General features: G+C 33.9%; 2 protein-coding genes across 3 annotated transcripts; one reads left to right on the forward strand and one right to left on the reverse strand.

Moving 5' to 3' along the window:
* Positions 1-3,962: 3,962 nt before the first annotated feature.
* AHG2 (Polynucleotidyl transferase, ribonuclease H-like superfamily protein) lies at positions 3,963-8,154 on the forward strand. 2 transcript variants are annotated; one of them, XM_039048616.2, is made up of 7 exons: positions 3,963-4,571; positions 4,717-4,847; positions 5,043-5,371; positions 5,814-5,927; positions 6,284-6,410; positions 6,491-6,758; positions 7,260-8,154. In XM_039048616.2, exons 1-7 carry the CDS (start codon positions 4,198-4,200, stop codon positions 7,945-7,947), a joined length of 2,031 nt encoding a protein of 676 aa, XP_038904544.1. In that variant the 5' UTR covers positions 3,963-4,197; the 3' UTR covers positions 7,948-8,154. The 2 variants fall into 2 exon arrangements, with proteins under 2 accessions (XP_038904544.1, XP_038904545.1); XM_039048617.2 differs by having other exon boundaries at positions 6,491-6,704.
* An 18-nt stretch (positions 8,155-8,172) lies between these two features.
* LOC120090926 (Concanavalin A-like lectin protein kinase family protein) lies at positions 8,173-10,453 on the reverse strand. The gene has a single exon (XM_039048619.2). The coding sequence runs from the start codon at positions 10,326-10,328 to the stop codon at positions 8,316-8,318; it is 2,013 nt and encodes a 670-aa protein (XP_038904547.1). The 5' UTR covers positions 10,329-10,453; the 3' UTR covers positions 8,173-8,315.
* Positions 10,454-21,051: the final 10,598 nt, after the last annotated feature.

Consider the following 21,051-nt stretch of genomic DNA (forward strand, 5'->3'; position numbering starts at 1 on the left):
AATCGTTTAGACGATGAGCAATTATCGTATAAGCTCTCAAGCTAGGCGATCGTTACGTTTTAACACTAATTGGGAATTTTCGAATCTTTTGCAAAATGAAACAAATTGTCATTTTATTCTTCAGTTACAATAACTGATTTCAGATTCTCCCACTAACGCACGCCTGAGGAGAGGTTTTTGGCCAATTTTCATATAATTAACCAATTTAATAATTAATGAATATAATCATATTATATTTTTACCCTATAGTTTGATATCACATATCTACTATAGTAATTTCTCCTTCACTTGATATAAATCATATTTATATCTAATTTCCTCCATTTAATGTATCTCATACATTTAGTCAATTATATCATATATAATCACACTCCCTCTTGTCAATTTCAACATTTCAAACTGACCCAAACACTAATTCTCGACTTTATCCAAACTACCAAGGGGGCCTAATGGATCTTGGTTCGAAGCTCCAACAGTACGTGAATAGCTGACTAAACTCTTTAGCCACGAGATCCACCATCCGTTAACTGCCACGCATTCCACTAAAGATCAACAACTAAACTCTTCTTACCATAGATATATTTATGTGTCCATCGGATATAACCAATCATGAGTACGATGACCCTTCACAGACGCTCGTAAGTACAGCTGGACCAATTTACCGTTTTGCCCCTGTAGTTACATCTCACTTTTTAAGTACCACCGATTCCTCTAATGAACAATACAACATAGTCCAACTATATGTGAACACCTCTTGGGCCAAGATAAGGTGTGTGGCACCACATCATTCAAGCCCTGGAATCAGCTCTTAAGGGAGTTATCTATCTACTTACCTCTGCATCGGGGAAGGAGTGAATTCCATCTTGTGTAGCTGAGTTCCCGGCTCTCAAATCAGACGAATCCCCAAAATGGTAGGTTTGAATCGGTGACCTGGCCACTCGCACCCATACAAATCAAAGGACCACCCTCAATGGCAGGAGTTCCCAACTCACTCAGGATTGAGGTCATGTTACCTATGGCTATCCTAGTGAAGTGAAGTCTTTTTTATGAATGGTGTTATATAACGAGACGTTAACACTTCATGGTCAAGTCTTATACAAACTCTTTGTATAGGACGCCCCCACTCGCATGTCCCCTACACGAATGATCAGGATTAGACCATCTGTGACAAGTCACAACACCTGTGACCATTTCACAAAACGGGTCGCATCCATAGCATTACCAGGATAAGGTTTCCCTCCTATATCCATATACTACAGACCATTTTGGTTATCACTCAAGACATGATCCACTTGTATGTCACCACATATATGCTTAAGTTACATACAGATAACCAGGGATTTTATGTTTATTGGTTTGTGGTAAAGTAAATAAAACATACAACTGAGCAAAAAACAAGATGTGAAGTAAATATCATATATTATACAACACAAGTGTTCGTACAAACTGTTTACAAACTACAGGACACGAGACTTTAGGGCATCAACCCCAACAATATGTTATATATGATATAACATATATGTATATATATATATATATATATATATTAATTTTAAAGGGAGGGAAAACTTAAGATCATGGGGAGTTGGTTTTGGGTGTGAGATTGTCTTCTTCGTAGTAGCTCTTGATCTCTCTGTGGGTGTGTGACACACAAAAATCCCAAAAACTCTCCCTCTCCTCTCAATCTTTCCTTCTACCAAAATTCACAGAGCCCACCACTCCTATGATTCTCATCCCAAGAGAATACAGAAGACTCCAATTGGTGGTGGCCATTTTGGATTGTTCGTGTTTTATTCGTGACAGATCTGGAGAAGACAATTCATGTGAAAGGTTCTTCAAAGGTAAGGTTTTTTAGAAACCCTAATTTTTATTTTCTCATTTTTTGGCATGCTGTCAATTTTGTGTTATTGCATAATAATCATTTTCTGTAATTTTGCGTTGTGTGAAAAACCAAAAAAAAAAAAAAAGAGACAATCCACATTTTTGCTTAAGGCCTTCACAAGTTCATTCAATTTGTATTAGAGTATGGTTTTGGTCCCAATTTTTCTTATTCTCTAGAATTGAATTACAGTAATGGCGGATAGCATTCTGTATATATTCATATGATGAATATTTTGTTGAATGTGGTTTATAATTATTGGATGTTTTGGGATTGGCCATTTAAATTTACAACTTTAATTTACAAAATTTGTTTGTAAGGTTCCATGTTTTGGGCATATAAATTACAATCGAGTCTATATTTGTTTGTGTTGAGTTACTCGTGGCGTTCTTGATGAAATTCTAGAGAAAATGAGGCCCAACTCGACGAAATTCCTATGAAGATCACGACTGTACAACAGCGTTGCAATGTTGTAATGTGGCAGATGGAGTTCTTTTTCGTAGCATCGCGACGCTAAGGCGCAATATCGTGACGCTCTGAAACAAGAAGAAGTGTGGTTCAGTGTTCGATTTGGCGTGGTTCATGGAGTGATGTTCCGATTCGATTCGTGGGTTCTTCGGTTTGGTTGATTTGGGTTCTGCTGGATTGATTTGTGGCTAGTTCGAGTTGTTCCTAATTCGATTCGAGCGGTTCAAGGGTCGGTTCACTTGTTTAGAATCGGTTTGACTATTAATTTGTAATAGTTAGATTTTTAAAAAATTAATTAAATTAGTGTAAGTCTTATATTAATTTAAGCAATTGTTTCCACTTGGTGGTGTCCATTTTGGGTGTTCGTTGTGTTTGTGCAATTCGTAGTAAAGGATACGTGAAGATTTTGTTGACTTCAAGGGTGAACTTTTTTAAAAAAAAACCCTATTTTTCTCTCTCTTTTTATTAAAGCATGTTGTGTTTTTTAATGCATAATTAGTTTTCGTCCTCTAGTTTTTTTATGTTTCTGTAAAATAATGAAAATGGAGATCCGATCCACTACCCCTGCAGATGATCGCTCATCCCTTTAGAAGATTCCTTGTGAGTCTCCACAAGAGAAGCCTCAATTCACTTAGAACAATATATAAAAATCTTAGTTTGAACATCCTGACTAATCACCTGAGGCGAGCACAAGGTGGTACCATGGACATGTATGTTATACACGCACCAAATATGATAAATGATAAGACACCAAGCAACTCTTCAACTTTTCTTCCTCTAAAACTTGTATTTCTTTTCATTCACATATTTTGCTCTTTCAAACGATTTTGTCTACCTTTTAACATTTTAAAAATATATAACAGAAAATAGCTATCAAACATATTTGGCTTTCTTTTAAAACTAACACACACAAGAAAGAAATGTTTATCAAATACGGGTGGGACTTTCCTATCTTAGAAATCCTTTTTCTTCCTCTAATTTTTCACCAATTCACTAAAAACTATATTGTACAAATTTGTCATCATTCAATTTTAACATCCATTAGTGGTTAAGGACCGATAGCCATTCCACGAATTTTATATGTTGGAAATACAAATAAAAATTTAGTAGAACAATCTATAACAAAATTTTCATACTCCATAAATAAATAAATTTTAGTATATTACAATTGTCATCCACGAAAATATTTTAAAATTGATCGACAATAATTTAATTATCTAACTTATCAAATAAAAATTTTCCAACATATGCTTTGAGGGATCCATATTAACTCATAATAACTCATAATAGTGGTTCATAAGACAATCTACTATTTTGTTCCTTAGCAACAACTAAAAAGATAATTCCAAATAAAATTAATACAATCTATCATTTTGTTTCATTCCGTCCAAAACAACATAAATCACTCCTAACTCAAATCTTATATTCAATTGATTCTAAATATAACAAAATTCTCTTAACCAAATAGTCATTTTCGCCAAATCAAACATAACCAAACTGACACACAAGTGTGTTAGTAATCGTGGATCTGTGGTTCAAATCTCCTTACTTTTAATTGTACTAAAAAAAGATCATTCTCTACTCAACTATGTAATGATGTTAAGAAATTGATAATAAAAAATGGACAGACATGATAAAGCAATAAAAAATCGAGACATAAATTTACATGGTTAAAAAGAACCCTTATAAAAATGGAAAATTTCTCAAAAAGTATAAAAATAAAAAGGAAAGTTCGACACGTCGTTTCAGATCCGTAGCCTGTGTAGGCTGAAACGACAAGTCGGCTCCGTTTCATCATCGTCTCTTTACCCTTAAGCCTCTGTGATGCAAATCCCCCGGTAGACTCCGCGATGAATCCATATCGCCCTCCTTGGGCTCTCCCGCGGCTTCTATGCTTCATCAGAACTGCAACGTACTCCTCCGCCGCCGTTACTGCTCCGACCACCGCCTCAAACTCTAGCTTTCCCCTCAAGAATGTGACCAAGTTGAACTTCGAAGCTGCGCTATCTGAACTTCGGGACCATGTCCGAGCTGCGGACTTCGTTGCCATCGACCTCGAAATGACCGGAATCACCAGCGCCCCTTGGCGCGAATCCTTCGAGTTCGATCGCTTCGATATTCGCTACCTCAAGGTCAAGGACTCTGCCGAGAAGTTCGCTGTTGTTCAATTCGGCGTCTGCCCATTCCGCTGGGACTCTGCCAAAAACTCATTCGTCGCTCACCCGTAATTGTTTTTCTTCTTCGTTTGATTGGATTTCGTTTAAATACTGCGACATTTCGTGTGAACCATGCAGTATTGCCAGCTTACAGTGATGGCGAAATGGTTTATTTTCCAGGAATTTGACTTTATCTCGCTGTTTGAGTTGCAGGCATAACTTTTTTGTTTTCCCACGCCATGAAATTCAAGTTGATGGTCATTCTTCCGAGTTCCTCTGCCAGACAGCCTCCATGGAATTCTTGGCTAAATACCAGTTTGATTTCAACACTTGCATACATGAAGGTAGTTTTGTTTTCATGTTTCTCCTTGACTTGATGGACATACAATTTTTCTTCAGGGTACAGAGACTGCATAGAATTCATTTTACACGATTATTCAGTCTGATTGCCAACCATAATCGTTTACTTTTAGTCATTTCATTGTTCTACTCTTTTGGTCCTCTCAGATTTTGAGAACTTGAATTGTAATTAATCTCAGGAATATCTTATTTGTCCAGAGCACAAGAAGATGCAGCACGTAAACGCCTGAATTTTGCATACAGGGATGAAATGTCAGATGCATCTTCTAAGGTGACTAATATTAAGGATAAGAAGAGAATTGGCATTGCTGATGTTTTATTCAAGGAAAGAATGAAAAACAGATTACGTGAATGGCGGGACAGATTACTATCTGAAAGAAACATGGAGTTTCAAGCCCAGGAAGGCTCAAATGATTACAAACGACAATTTCAAACAATTTTCTTCAAGATGCGTCCTGCTCTTACTTTGAGTGATTTCACCTCTCATCAGACAAGATTGATTCGGCTGGTAAGATAGAAATGTTTTCCCTCGATAAAGGGAAGAAACTTTCCATATATCTTTCGCGTGATGATAAATCTGCATTACATATTTTACATCAATTTTAAACTTTGATGCACAAATATGTGTGCTTACTTAAAATGGAGAATGAAATATAATGGAAACAAGAGTAGAGGGAAATGTGATTTTATTATTCTAAGAAGATGGTCATATTTTGCAGTTGCTAGATGTTTTGTACTTGTTTCTTTTGTTTGTCATGTTAAGAAACTGCCTTTGACATAAATATTTTTCTGATCCAATATTTTGCTACTTATTCATCAAATCTTATTTATGGTTGGCAGCGTGTTAGTTAATTTGAACTGTTTGAATATTAATGATTCAATGTCCTTTGTTCTAGATAACTTGATGTTATTTCTTGAAGTGACGATCATGTGGAGGTGAACACATGCAGGTAATTAAGAAGCATTTTGAGGATCTCTGTTTTGTTGTCGTGGATGATGGTGATGCTAATCTACAACACTTAGTCGTGTACGTGGATTCTAGAGACGATAAAGAGCTGCTCATGGTAAGACACTTCCCCTTCATGGCATCACAGAACTTGGACTAGAAACTAGCAAGTGAGGGAGTTGAAATGAAGACAAATATCTTGACTTGGTTACTTTTCTTTCTAACTTTTAAATTTACATCCGTGCTTATTAGATGTTTTAGAGCATAAACTAAGTTCTGGAAGTTAGCTTTCTGAAATTTTGTTGTGAAAATCTATAATGTTATGTATTTTGTCAGCAGTAGTGGAAAACAATATGTGAGGTCTACAGCCTTGTTGTTACGCTTTGTGCTTTTGGGAGAGAGATATAGAAGTAAAAAGCATTTAAAAAGTTACAGCACCTAATGGCCTATAATGAATTGTAATAATTAATGCAGCAAGAGGTAAACAGCGATCAGAAGGAAGCAGCTGAAATGAAGATCCAATCTGCAATTGGGTTTCGTCATGTTATTGATCTCCTTTCATCGGAAAAGAAGTTGATCATTGGTCATAATTGCTTCCTTGGTAAGGTATTCAGCATTAGTTTCATAGGCAATAACTAATGAACATTAAATTTCCAACTGACACATCTATTTTTGGACCAGATATTGCTCACATACACACAAAATTTATAGGCTCTCTTCCTTCAACTGCTGAGGAATTTGTCTCTTCTATTGGAGAACATTTTCCATACATCATGGATACCAAAATTCTTTTAAATGGTGATAACATTCTTCAACTACGGATGAAGAAGTCCAGCACATCTCTATCCTCTGCATTTGGCTTATTATGCCCGCATCTTGCCTCTAGCTTTCAGAGGTATCCTACCTTCAAATCTGGTGTGCAAGTCGAGGTTCAAGTAGATGATTTGAGGTATAGGTTTTTCCTGGCATATGTGAATGACTAGTATTTTCTATATTGAACATGGCCGAAACTCAGGGTCAAATTCTAACTTGCCAACATGAATATTGAATTTCTGATCATTTTTGTGTAATGGTATACGTCTGTGCTGATATGTACATTGTTGTTTTCTTGGAGAACACAAGTATCCATTTTGTGACATCCTGGCATGATTTAGAAACTGAAGGTAAACACTGAATTAAATTTATTGAAATCTCATTGCATCTGTGTTTTATTTCTACGTTTTCAAATAATTAATTTATGTACATATTAAAAAGATGATCTAAGTTAGGTTTTTCCTGGCATATGTGGTTCGCTAGTATTTTCTATATACCATTGTTGTTTTCTTGAAAAACAAAGGGATCTATTGTGACATCCTGGCATTATTTAGAAACTGAAGGTAAAGACTGATAACTGATTTAAATTTATTAAAATCTCATTGCATCTTTGTGTTTTATTACAATCTCTATACAGATCCTCCAACTGGAACTCTGGAGATAAACATGAAGCTGGGTACGATGCTTTTATGACAGGATGTGTATTTGCTCAAGCATGTAATCTTATAGGAATTGATTTTGCACTTCGTTCACCTTCTGAAAATTTGGTTGACAACGAGAAATTGCAGCAGCACGTCAACCATCTGTATTTGAGTTGGGCCAGTGGAGATATTATTGATCTGAGCACCGGTAAACGAGTGACTGGGTCTTTGAGGTCTAATACATCGAAAAAGCATCAAGCAAATATATTGTTCGAGAACATTGTTCTGATCTGGGGATTTCCCACCAAATTTAATGCAAGGAAGATCGAAGACTGCATGTATAAAGCCTTTGGCGTGATGAACGTCGTTAGTGTCTACCATTTAGATGAAAGTGCTATGTTTGTGCAGTTTGCAAAGCCAGAAATGGTTTCCGAATTTCTCAACCTAAAGGAGAACTTGGAGAGGCACGATGATCCAATATCAGTTTTGCATCCTCTCACCGAACTTTTTGAAGCTAGGACTACTCATGCTGCAGGCTATGAAGCATACAAGAAAATTTGCAGCTCTCCCATTTCTAAACTCTTGTTTGCCGATCAGGCAGAGGCAGTTGGGATTAACTGTAAGACGGCGTCGATAAAATCTGAGGCAGAAAAGAGCCAAATGCATGAAGCCACAACATGTTGAATGAAACTACTGAAATACAGGGGAAGGGGATGGGAGCAAATGATCTAAGCAACAGCACTGACTACCATAGTTTACTGAAAATGTATGGATTTTTTGTTTTTCAATGTAAACTCACTCGAAACACTAAAATTGTATCGATTTTTTTTTATTTTGCAAATTGGCATTGTATATTGTATGTTTTTGGAAATGAAAGCCTAATTTATAGCAGTGGGATAATTGAGCAGAAACCACAAATAGAGTTCAAATAGATTGTATTGAACTCCCCTCAGTTTCTAGATACTTGAAGAGTACAAAATGGCAATACAAGTGTGATAAACCAATAAAAGAATTTAACAATCAGGCGCAAGAAAAACTAACAAAAGTTACTTTCAGTCTATTTGGACAATGGTTGTCTTTGAAGATTCCCACTTTCCTCCACCTTCTTCCTCTATTATAATGTCATCCACAGTCAGTGAAAAGCCACAAGAAAATGTAAGACTAGGCTTCATTTTCGGCACGAACACTGGCTCTGCCTCATTGTTCAGAATCTGCAGGACCTTCCTCATCGAAGGTCTCACCGAGCTATCTGGGTTTGCACAGCTCAATCCGACAAGTAAGAGCTTCCTCATTTCTTCTTCCCTGAACTCCCCATTCAACCTTTTATCAGCTGCTTCAATGATCTTGCCTTGAGAATGCAATCCCCAAACCCAATCTACCAGATTTACCATCTTTTGAGTACCCGCTTCTCTTTCGATCGGCCTCCTCCCACATGCCACTTCAAGGATAACCACACCGTAGCTGAAGACATCAGTTTTCTCAGTCGCTTTCCCATATTGAAGATACTCAGGTGCAAGGTATCCCATTGTTCCTGCAGTTAGAGTCGAAACGGGGCTCTTGTCGTGATCCATGAGCTTTGCCAATCCAAAATCGCCCAGTCTCGCATTGAAGTTCCCATCCAGCAGTACGTTACCCGTCTTTATATCTCTGTGGATGACTTGCTGCTCACATTCCTGATGTAGATATGTCATCACAGATGCCAATCCAACAGCAATGTTGTATCTATGAGGCCAGTTTAACAAGCTAGCTTCTCCAGTTTCCTGGTAAAGCAGCCTATCAAGGCTCCCATTTGGCATAAAGTCGTAAACAAGAAGCAATTCACCTTTCTCAACACACCAACCTTGGAGCTGAACCAAATTTTTGTGCCTCAACCGAGCTATGATCGACAACTCGGCTAGGAACTCGGTCTTCCCTTCGTGGGAATGCTTCGATCTTTTAACCGCCGAAATGGTTCCTGATGAGATGCAAAAAGCTTTATAGACAGTCCCAAAAGCCCCATTGCCAATGATCCTACTGGAATGAAATCCTTTTGTGGCTGTCTTTAGTTCTCTGTAACTAAACTCTCTAGGACCTGTCAAAAGCTCTGCCTTGATGTTTTTCTGAGTCTTAATCTTCCTCCATTTCCTAAGTGAAAAGAAACCAAACACAGCAATCACAGCACAAAAGAAAGCCGGTCCGGCAATTCCGAGACCCAACCCGAGCCTACTGTGATGACCATTACCAGAATCAGATATAGAAATATTAGGAGAAACAATCACAGTGCTATCAGAAACATTATGAGGGTTAAATCTAGGCCTAACAGGAACAAACCCAGAAGTATTAAAACTCCAATTCTCAATCAAATGAAGCTCAGTACTCCCTTCCGTCGAACCCGAAAACCCGACAAACATAACCTCCTTAAGATAGCTCGAAAGATCGACACCGACGTCGAGAAGCGCCTTGGAAGGCTTCACACTAGAATTACTCAAGAAAACCCTCAACCTATATTCCTCATTCTTGTACTCAATCCAAGCCGTAATCGACTTCCCACTCTTGAGATTAATACCTTGAGAAGCAGGATTAGCCGTCTTGATCGAAATCAAGCTCTCAATGTCGAATCCAACATGATGGGCATTAGGATCATTGAAGACAGAATCAAGCCGTGTATCAAATTCAACCGCGAGAAACTTGTTCTTGGTCAATTGGGAGGAATTGACGAGACCCAGATACCCCCCTGGACTACCGAGAGTCTGATTATCGGGGGAGAGGAAAAAGGAAAGGCCGTCGCCGGAGGAAGTGGGGTTAATGTTGGTGATGGAGAAAGAGAATCTTGTAGAGAAAGAGGCAGTGATGTTAGCATCGGCGTCGTAAAATCCGATTGGTTTGTTGTAAATTACGGTACCGGCGCTTGAGGAAGGGACTCCGAGCTCCTTGGTGAGGCCGATAACACCGTCGCGGAGGTGGGAATCGCCGAGGAGAGTGAGGTTCCTGATGTTGAAAGAACTGAAATCGAAACCGATACACTCTGTTCTTGGGGGAGTGAAGAGGAGGAAAAGGGCAAAAAGAAGGAGATTATTTGGGATCATTGGGGAGGAATTAAGGAATTGGAAATGGGTTTTCAAGAACCGAGAGGATTGAATTGAATTTGATGATGTGTGAATGTTCTTGAGTGAAAGAAAATGGAGTTTAAACGGTTAGAAAATGGGGTTTGAAAAATAATGGAGAAGAACAGAGAATGGCAACGGTAATGATGGAAAAGACTACAGCAAACGCCGTCGTTTTGGTCAAAGTATGACCAATGTGATAATAATGTTATAATATATTAAAGATTTTATGTAAGTTTTTGTGTCAGTAATAATTATTCCGATTTTATGAATAATAAGAGAGAGATTATATGGTATTTATATCAAAAAGAAAGAAAGGAAGGAAAAGACACTTTTGATTACAATCATTTTCAATTTTATAAATGTGAAAATATGTTCTAAACTTTTAGGTAATCAACCATTGGTCCCTACAATTAGGCCTTTCCAAAAATCAATGTCAACATATTTGGACATAAAATGTAAGTTTCGTTGGGTTTTGTTTGTTTTTTCCATTTTTTTTTAGTATAACGGAACGAGGAAAGGATCGAACTTTCAATTTTTAGAGAAAAAAATCATATCAATTATCGTTGAACTAAATTCTTTGTAAGTTTTGTTAGGTTATTATTATTTTACAACATGTGAAGTGGGATAATTAAACCTTTAACTTCAAAATTGAAAGCATAAACTTTAATGTCAGTAGAATTAGACAGGTTGAGTTTTAATGATTGACGAATTGAACTTTTTATGCTTCCAAGTGACATGAACTCAAATCTAAATGTTTTAGTGAAAAAAAAAAATTAATGACCCTTTAACATTTAGTTAATAAAATTTTAGTCTATCTAATTTTTTGAAGTTGTTTTTAAATATAGAAAAATGAACCAACTTATTTCTAAATAGAGCAGAATTTCATGTCTATAATGAAATTTTGCTATATTTGAAAATATTTCAAGTAATTTTGTTATTTTAAATAATTATATTTTTGAAAAATATAATTTAATTAATGGATATTTTTAGATGAGTTTTTTCTTTAAAATAAAATAAAATTGTTGATTGAACTATAAATTTAGTTTTTTTTAGTGTACAACGATTGCGTGTGAAAAATTAAATAAGCTATTTAATGATAATTGGTGTCTTATCCATTAGACTATGTTTGAAGTATCTTATTAATTTAATCTTTAAACTTTTATGATTATGTCTATCTAGATTCCAAACTTTATAAACTTTTAATTACCTACCATCATGGTTTTGGGTAATCTTTATCAACAAAAACAATAGATTGAGTAAATTGTGGTAAGTCTATTTAACAAAGTTGATTAATATGACACAATATGAGAAACATTCTTTTTTAACAACAAATAAACTATTTTTATAGAATACATTCTATTTTTTGTCCATTGTTCTTTTCTTTTTTCTATTTATCTTTTAAGGTCTGTCAAGTGTTTTTATAGAATCATGATTTTAACTTCCAAGTACTTGAAATTTTTGTAAAATTATGAATTGAAAATAGACCTATCACATTGTAGTTGATAAGTTTGCTTGAAATTTATCTATTTGAAATAAAATAGAAAGCTCTTCATTTTTTTCCCTGTTTGGAGGAAAAAATAAGTTATATTTTTTATTCTGTGAATATGGAAGAAAGTGATTCGAGAATAGATAAAAATATCATTTTAATCTATATATTTTGAAATTTATACTTTAAAAAAATCTTAAATTTAAGAGTTGTTTTCAAATAAAAGAAAATGAATAAACTTATTTACATATATAGCAAAATGTCACTATTTACCAGTGATAGACCATGATAGACTATGATAAACACATATCGTGATCTATCGATCTTTATGATAGATGTCGATCGCGGTTTATCACTGATAAATAATGACATTTTGCTATATTTGTAAATATTTTCAGCAGTTTTACCATTTAAAACAATGACCTTAAATTTAATCATTAAAAATTATTTATCTTTTTATCAAAATTGGTTAAATAATAATAGTAATTTTCATGCATAAAGATACATTGGAAACATATTTCCAAAATTTATAGTAGAAATTAAAGGTTTGTAGATAATCAAAAGTTTTAGAAAAACTAACAATAAATTAACAGCAAAAACTAAATTTTAAGATTTGTTAAAAGTATAGGCATTATAATTAAATATTTGAAAATATAGGACTAAAGTTGAATAAATTTTAAAGTCGAAGAATGTATTTTAAGCAATGATTTTTTTTGTGTAAAAAAGGATAATGGATAAGAAAAATATTTGAGTGCACTCAGAACATCATCACTTACATCATATTAAAATATATATAAAAAAAGATTTTTCATATGACAAATTATGATTGAATAATTTGATTAGATGAGGGTGAAGATACATAAATATTTTTCAATCCAACAATACTTTCCAAATGAAAATCACAATACCAAAAGATTGTGAGTGGGAAATCTTTCAAGAGAAATTATGAGTGCTTTCTGCATTGGCACTTTTATAAAATTACAAAGGCATCCCCCATATAGGGACCAAAGTGCAAATCTAATTGTACGATTCATATAGCCGTTGTAAATCAACAATCATGGGAAATGGACCCAACCTGCAATTTTTCCACTTTCCAATGTCTTTTATTATTCTCTTCGCTAAATCTAATTATTTATCTTCAGTTTAGTAATCAATTTTTATTTTTTTTTAAATCTTATTTATTCCCATTGTTATCTATTTAATTTTTATTGAAGTTTAAAAAACTAAAAAAAACTTATTTTTTTTTTAAAAAAAAATAGTTAAGAATTCAACTCTTTTACTCAAGAAAGATAAAACTATTATAAGAAATTAAGAGAAAATCGACTTAATTTTTAAAAATCAAAAAACACAATCGAAATAATTACTAAACGGGATGTTCAATTTAAGTTAAGATAGACTTATACATGAAATTTAAAGTTGATGTTTATTTGATTGGATTAAAAAAACAACACTAATTCATGAAATTTGAATAAATTCGAATAGTCTCTACGATAAATTGATGGTAAATAAGGACTAATAGAAAGTGATATTGATACAAATGAAGGAATCACAATAAAAAATGTTGGGATTGAAATTGAACCCTATATTTTGTCTAAATTAAAAAAAAAGTTAATTAAGTATAGAGAGTAATTAAAGAACATTTAAGGAACAAAGACTTTAACTCTTGCATAGTTGGAAATTTTTGGATGATTGAAAACAAATATTTTCAAATTTATGGTGTCTTTTGAATGTATTTTCAGTTTTAAGTCTATATTTATTTTCTTTTCAGGTTACACTAGTTTGAGATATATAAAAATCTTGAGAACATAAAATTTTAAATTAATATACTTTTAATTAAATTTAAATAGTAAATATCTAACATGAAATTTAAAAATTACAAAATAGATAATGGATAAAATTATATTATATGTGTGTGTTTTATAGGAGTGATAGTTGATTCAGTTTTGTCGGTTTTGAGATCAAACAAGAATCAATCCAAACCAATCAGTTATAAAGAAGATTTTCATATCGATGTCCAATAAAGAAAAAACTAATAGATCGATTTTTATTTAGTTTGGTTTAATATCGATTTGGTTATCGGTTTTCGACATTATCTTTTTTCTTATAAATTTTAATTCTTATTTCCAACTTTATTTTGAATGGCCTCCTTTTTGCTAATTCAAAATTAAAATTGAGCTGATTTTTTTTTTCAAGATTGAAATTAGACATTTTCTTTTAGTTTTTCTTGGCACTTGCACAATAGAAAACATAATAACTCCATAATAAATGGTCTCTTTTTTTAAATAATAAATATATATGCAAAACACTAAAAAAAACCTAATATCAGAATTTATTTTCAAGGGTATACAATCAAACAATAAATATATATTTTTAAGAAACCTAATGCACGCATAGAATTTGAGGAGCCAAAAGGGTCTATGGAGGCCTTACCTTTGAAAGATTGGGCGGCCATGGTGAAAGAACAATCAAAATAGATGGAGAGGAGAGAGGGGAAAGAGAGAAGGAAAAACAATAAAAATATATAAAGAGTAAAATCCACCTAATCTAAGAAAGTAATATATATAATTAGTAAAAATTGTCACCTCATTTAAAATTTGCCCGTTCAACATGCTACGTCATTTTTTCGTCAGTCAATCAATGGTCAAATTAAATCGGAGAAAACATTTCTCAAACCTTAAGGACTAAAGTGTCTCTTTTAAAACTTTAGAAACTAAATAGATATTAACCTCAAACTTTAAGGACCAAAAGAGCATTTTAATATGAAGAGATATAAGAAAAAAAAGATAACAAATGTAACTATTTTTTGAAACGTTTGAGCTTCATTTTTTACACCGAGGTAAGTTTCTTTGCTTCTATGTAGTGTAGGTTGCGTGCTTAGAATCATTCAAGCTTGACTCTATCAATGTACTATTACTGGTGTGACTCAACCCTCAAACAAGAGATGATCCTCCTTGTCTTGAGATATTCTTTTTTTTTTTTTTTTTTTTTTTTTTTTTTTTTTTTTTGCAAAGGTATTATAATTAAAGTGTGGGATGGGGGAATCGAATCTCATACCTCGAGGTTGATAGTATGAACATTATGTCAGTTGAGCTATGCTCTTGTTGACAATATTTTGTTGTTAACTTAATTGGATTTTCACTTTCTTTGGTTTGATTTCAAACTAGTTTTAGAGTTTTTAAAGTTTTGTTCAATATGAAGGGTTTCATAATAAAAATGATGTTATTTAGGCTCCGTTTGGTAACTATTTTGTTTTCTGTTTTTGTTTTTCAAAATTAAGTCTATTTCCTCTCCATTTCTTACCATGATTTGCATCTTTCCTAAGTATAATGGTTGAATTCTTAGCCAAATTTTAAAAATAAAAACAAATTTTTAAAAGCTACTTTTTTTAGTTTTCAATTTTTTATTTATTTTTTAAACCATTGATAAAAGATAGATAACAAATGAAGAAATTTAAAGGTTGAAAGTAGTGTCTATAGGCTTAATTTTTTAAAACAAAAACAAAAAACAAAATGGTTACCCAACAATGCATTAATTGTCAATTTCTAAATAATTTGAGAACACTATCCATTTTATATTGTTTTATGTATCACTTCACCCACTTGTTTATTTCTCTCAAGAAAGGGTCTACTTGAACCAAAACTCCAACTCAAAAGCATCGTCCCTACAAAATTAGTGGAGAAATTTTGTGGTGGGTAAATTTCATGCAAAAGTTAATGGTTAGTGAGAATTCAACCTTTTGTAATATAAATTGACATATGAGTTACAAATTTATTATCATAGATTTTAATTTTTGGTAAAATAAATGTGAGATCTATATTTAAACATTTAATTTTTAAAAAAATGTTTAATAATAATGAATTTTCCTTTAAACATTTTTAGAAAATTGTTTATAATTGAATATTCATATGTTTGGTCACATTTTCTCAAAAATATTTTTATACAAAAATTTGTTTGGTTTACTCTAGAGCGTCTATTTCTACTGATGATTGATCGACCAAACGCATACGAGTGATAAGAATGAGAATGGATATGGTCTAAGTGCAAGCATAAATTGTCCATGAAGTAATAAATATTAAAGTATTCCAAGAATCGAATCCCACAAGATTGTTTATACAATTCAATTTTTCTAAGAAAGAGTTTTTTGATGCAAACCCAGGGATGACCATTAAATAAATGATTTTAAGGTTGAATGTTGACAAAAGCAGTAAATAAGGAATGTTGAACAGAGACACAGTTATGTTTCAACCAAAAGGGCAGTGGGCAATGCGGCCGCATCATACCAAAAATAGTGACTTAACACGGATAAAAAATCTCTCAATTCGGTCTTGTATCAAGTTCCTTTAGAAGCCCTAAGCAACTAATGCCAATATTTCTATGGTTAATTGTATCTTAGATTAATTCACATGCAATTTCTTTATCCTATGATGTCCCGTATTTCTAAGTCAATGTGGTAGTCCTATTTCTAGACTCTTAGTCTCATACTCTTTTGTGACATCAGTTTATATCCTAACCTTCTCAACATTAGGAGTTCACTAGATTGCTAAATTAAGTGATCAGTTTAACTTAACAATACTTTTCGATGAACTCAACAAAGGAAATGCAAAAGTTAAAGAGTTATGAAACATAAGCATTTCTCAAGTCATAAAACCCTAGGGTATTAACATAATTTAACCTCTAGAGAATTTTGCTCATGATTAAGAACAAATGAATGTATTTCATTAGATCATAAATCATGATTATAAGATAAATGTTCAATGGATGAAAAAATAAAGATAGAAAAATGAAAAGAGAAATTAGAAGAAATGTTGGAAATATGATTAAACACGACTTTGTGGCAATCTTTCACTCCCCCAATCTTTCCTTTCCTCAGGTGATTAACCTAGAGTGCTCATCAGGACTTTTGTTTTTGAAACTTGCTAACCAGAAAGAAAGATGGATTTTGGCCAAGGGTTGACTGAATTTCTGAATTTGTGGAGGGTGGATGGAGTTCGATGGAGAGTTTATCCTTGAAAAGATAAGCTTCCTCTCCTTTTATAGGCCAAGGTAGTTGAGGAATAACCTAAAATCATGCTCTGGATGTTCACCCATCATTTTAGGCGTTGAATAACAACTTTGATTAAGGAAATGGTAACTTGAATGATGGGCACAAATTTGGAAAATTAAGGCTTTCTGATGCAGTCGCAGTGAAGTCAAGATTTGCAAAATAGTACAAAAATCAGTATAAAAGCTCATAAAGGTAACCTAAATCACTAAAAAAAAACACGTTTTAGACAATCTAAAGAAATGTGATTGCTCATTTTATCTAATTTAGGACATCCTTGAGGTCAAAATATCACATAAAGTATCTTTTTATTATAAAAATTTACTAAAATATATGGTAAAAACATGCACTTTTTGACATTAATCAATGATAAATTACTATAAAGGACTATTAAACACTATGAACTAATAACTTAAAATGTTAATGGTTGCTAATGTTGATTGTTGGTTGTAATGCAAATTTTTGTATAACAATAGATGCAAATAAGGTTCAAGTCCATGTCCCCATTACCAGTTTCCCGGCAACGGTGCCATAAACTTGTAATGCAATTTTTTGTATAACAATAAATGCAAGCAAGGTTCAAGTCCATGTCCCCGTTACCAGTTCCCCGACAACGGTGCCATAAACTTGTTGACATAAAATGCGATGCAAGAATAGAATGCGAGATACAAGGTACAAGCCTATGTCCCCGTTACCAATTCCCCGACAACGGCGCCATAAACTTGATGTTGGTTAAAATGTATTCTAATCTTATGCCATACAACGCATGAATGAATGATGACTTTATTATCTGTATGCGATACTACTTCTAGATATGCCTTATTTATGAGAATCTTGTAGTATACTATGCGTTGTCACAAGTTTCCTCGCGTGGAACCAAGTATAATTCCACCACAAGTTTTCCGGTGTAATCCGAGGTCGAACACAGGGACTGTTTGAGGTTATTGCTTTACAAGTTTATGGCGTCGTTGCCGGGGAACTGGTAACGGGGACATGGACTTGAACCTTGCTTGTATCTATTGTTATACAAAAATTTGCATTACAAGTTTATGCGCCGTTGCCGAGGAACTGGTAATGGGGACATAGGCTTGTACCTTGTATCTCGTATTCTATTCTTGCATCGTATTTTATGTCAACAAGTTTATGGCGCCGTGCCGGGGAACTGGTAATGGGGGAAATGGACTTGAACCTTGCTTGCATCTATTGTTATACAAAAATTTGCGTTACAAGTTTATGGCGCCATTACCGGGGAACTAGTAACGGGGACATAGGCTTGTACCTTGTATCTCGTATTCTATTCTTGCATCGCATTTTATGTCAACAAGTTTATGGCGCCGTTGTCGGGGAACTGGTAATGGGGACATAGACTTGAACCTTTGCTTGCATCTATTATTATACAAAAATTTGCATTACAAGTTTATGGCGCCATTGCCGGGGAACTGGTAATGGGGACATGGACTTGAACCTTGCTTGCATCTATTGTTATACAAATTTGCGTTACAAGTTTATGGTGTCGTTTCTGGGGAACTGGTAGTGGGGACATGGACTTGAACCTTGCTTGCATCTATTGTTATACAAAAAATTGCGTTACAAGTTTCTGGTGCTGTTGCCGGGGAACTGGTAACGGGGACATAGGTTTGTACCTTGTATCTCGCATTCTATTCTTGCATTGCATTTTATGTCAACAAGTTTATGGCATCGTTACCAGGGAACTAGTAATGGGGACATGGACTTGAACCTTGCTTGCATCTATTGTTATACAAAAATTTGCGTTACAAGTTTATGGCGCCGTTGTCGGGGAACTGGTAACGGGGATATGGACTTGAACCTTACTTGCATCTATTATTATACAAAAATTTGCGTTACAAGTTTATGGCGCCGTTGTCGGGGAATTGGTAACGGGGATATGGACTTGAACCTTGCTTGCATCTATTGTTATACAAAAATTTGCATTACAAGTTTATGGCGTCGTTGCTGGCGAACTGGTAATGGGGACATGGACTTGAATCTTACTTGCATCTATTGTTATACAAAAATTTGCGTTACAAGTTTATGGCACTGTTGCCGAGGAACTGGTAACGGGGACATGAACTTGAACCTTGCTTGCATCTATTGTTATACAAAAATTTGCGTTACAAGTTTATGGCGCCGTTGCCGAGGAAATGGTAACGGGGACATGGACTTGAATCTTGCTTGCATCTATTATTATACAAAAATTTGCATTATAAGTTTATGGCGTCATTGCTGGGGAACTGGTAATGGGGACATAGGCTTGTACCTTATATCTCGCATTCTATTCTTGCATCACATTTTATGTCAACAAGTTTATGACGCCGTTGCCGGGGAACTGGTAACAGGTACATGGACTTGAACCTTGCTTGCATCTATTGTTATACAAAAATTTGTGTTACAAGTTTATGGCGCTGTTGCCGGGGAACTGGTAATGGGGACATGGACTTGAACCTTGCTTGCATCTATTGTTATACAAAAATTTGTGTTACATTGGTCTCAGTCCCAAACTGGCAGTTGTTGGTCTTAGTCTCTGATTACGATCTTCGATCTCTAGTCTCACTCGTCGATGATTGATGTCCAACCATTGAGACTGAGGACTAGTTGGCCAACCAATTGGGATCGGTGACCAACGACCCCTATGGTGATTGAGATTGAGGATCGATAAGCAATGACTAAGGGCAAAGGATCGAGACAGGGACCAATGACCATTGGCCATCACTGGAGTGGTCACAAGTCATTGATTTTTTTTTTTTTTTTTTTTTTTTGTCTCAATTGGTATCCATTAATCACTGGTTCCAATCTTAGTCACTGACTACTTATCGACGCAGTGGTTACAGGTCACCAATTGTCAGTTCCAATCCTAGTCACTGATCACTAGTTGTCAGGCCCAGTTCCCAATCCCTCGTTTCAATTCAGATCATTGGTGAATTAACCACTGGTCCTGATTGATAGTCTTTGAGCCATGTGGTGATTGATAGTGGTGGTGGTAGTGTTGGATTGGTCATCACCAATGGCGAGTGATGGGTGGTACTCATTCGCAGCAATTATCGTGGAAATGAAGGTGGAAAGATTTGGGACATGTCATGAAAACCTGAGGGGACTCCCAATTAAATAGCAAATTTTTTTCTTTTCTAAAGTTGACTTGAAGTGTTTCACTCAATAACTTTTTTCTCAAACTCATCATTTTAAAAAGTCATTTTGAGTGGTGTCAAAATGTTTGTTAAATGACTTAGTTTCATAATTAAACACCTGAAAAGTCATTCCAAAATACGCTTTAAGAAAGCTACCAAATATAAGCCTCAAGAGTAAAATTGTTGAGTTTTAAAACTCAATAACCCAAGTACAACCTAAACCAAACTTTAGGGACAAAAAAGGTAGCTTTTCCTAGTATAAATAAATATAGTTATCTATTTATATAGATAGAAAGATTGTTTTAAAAAATATAAATATAAACTTTACTTGAAATTTCAAGATTTATACCAATAATTCGTGTAAATATTAAAAAGAAAAAAAATGGTTTTATATTTTGAGTAAATTCCATTTAATTCTATGTTTCCAAATGTTACACTTAAAGACCTTTGAGTTTTTGAATTTCTATTTGATTTTTAAGTTTCAAAATGTTACATTTTTACTTTTGAATTTTATTTTCATTTGGTCTACCGGCTTCAAAATTTATACCTTTAATCTTGATTTTCACTTAATACTCACTATTAGTTATTGGTGTTAATGTTTATTAATTAATTAGAAATTATATCATAATTTTTTTAAATTCATTAACCAAAAATTAACGCCAAAGACTGAAGTGAGCATTAATAAAAACTTGAGGGTAAAAGTATAAAATATTAAAATTTAGGAACCAAATGAAAACTAAACTCAAAATTCAAGAGTAAAAATATAACATTCTAAAGCTTAAAAACCAAAATAAAATTTAACTCAAAACTAAGGAGTAAAAATGAAATAATTTAAAATCTAAGGACTAAACGAAAACAATCAAAACCTAGGATCAAAGAATATTTTTCCTATTTAAAATAAATTTAACTACACTTTGAAGTTAGTTATTGATAACTATATGTTAATTTAATTTTGTAAATTTACATTGTTTACTTTTTTTAATTGATTTTTAGTCACTGACATTTTTATAGTCTTCAAGATGTTTGAAAAAT

This window comes from Benincasa hispida, chromosome 11, assembly GCF_027475165.1.
Source record: "Benincasa hispida cultivar pf3 chromosome 11, pf3_genome.v1.1, whole genome shotgun sequence".
Lineage (NCBI taxonomy): Eukaryota > Viridiplantae > Streptophyta > Magnoliopsida > Cucurbitales > Cucurbitaceae > Benincasa > Benincasa hispida.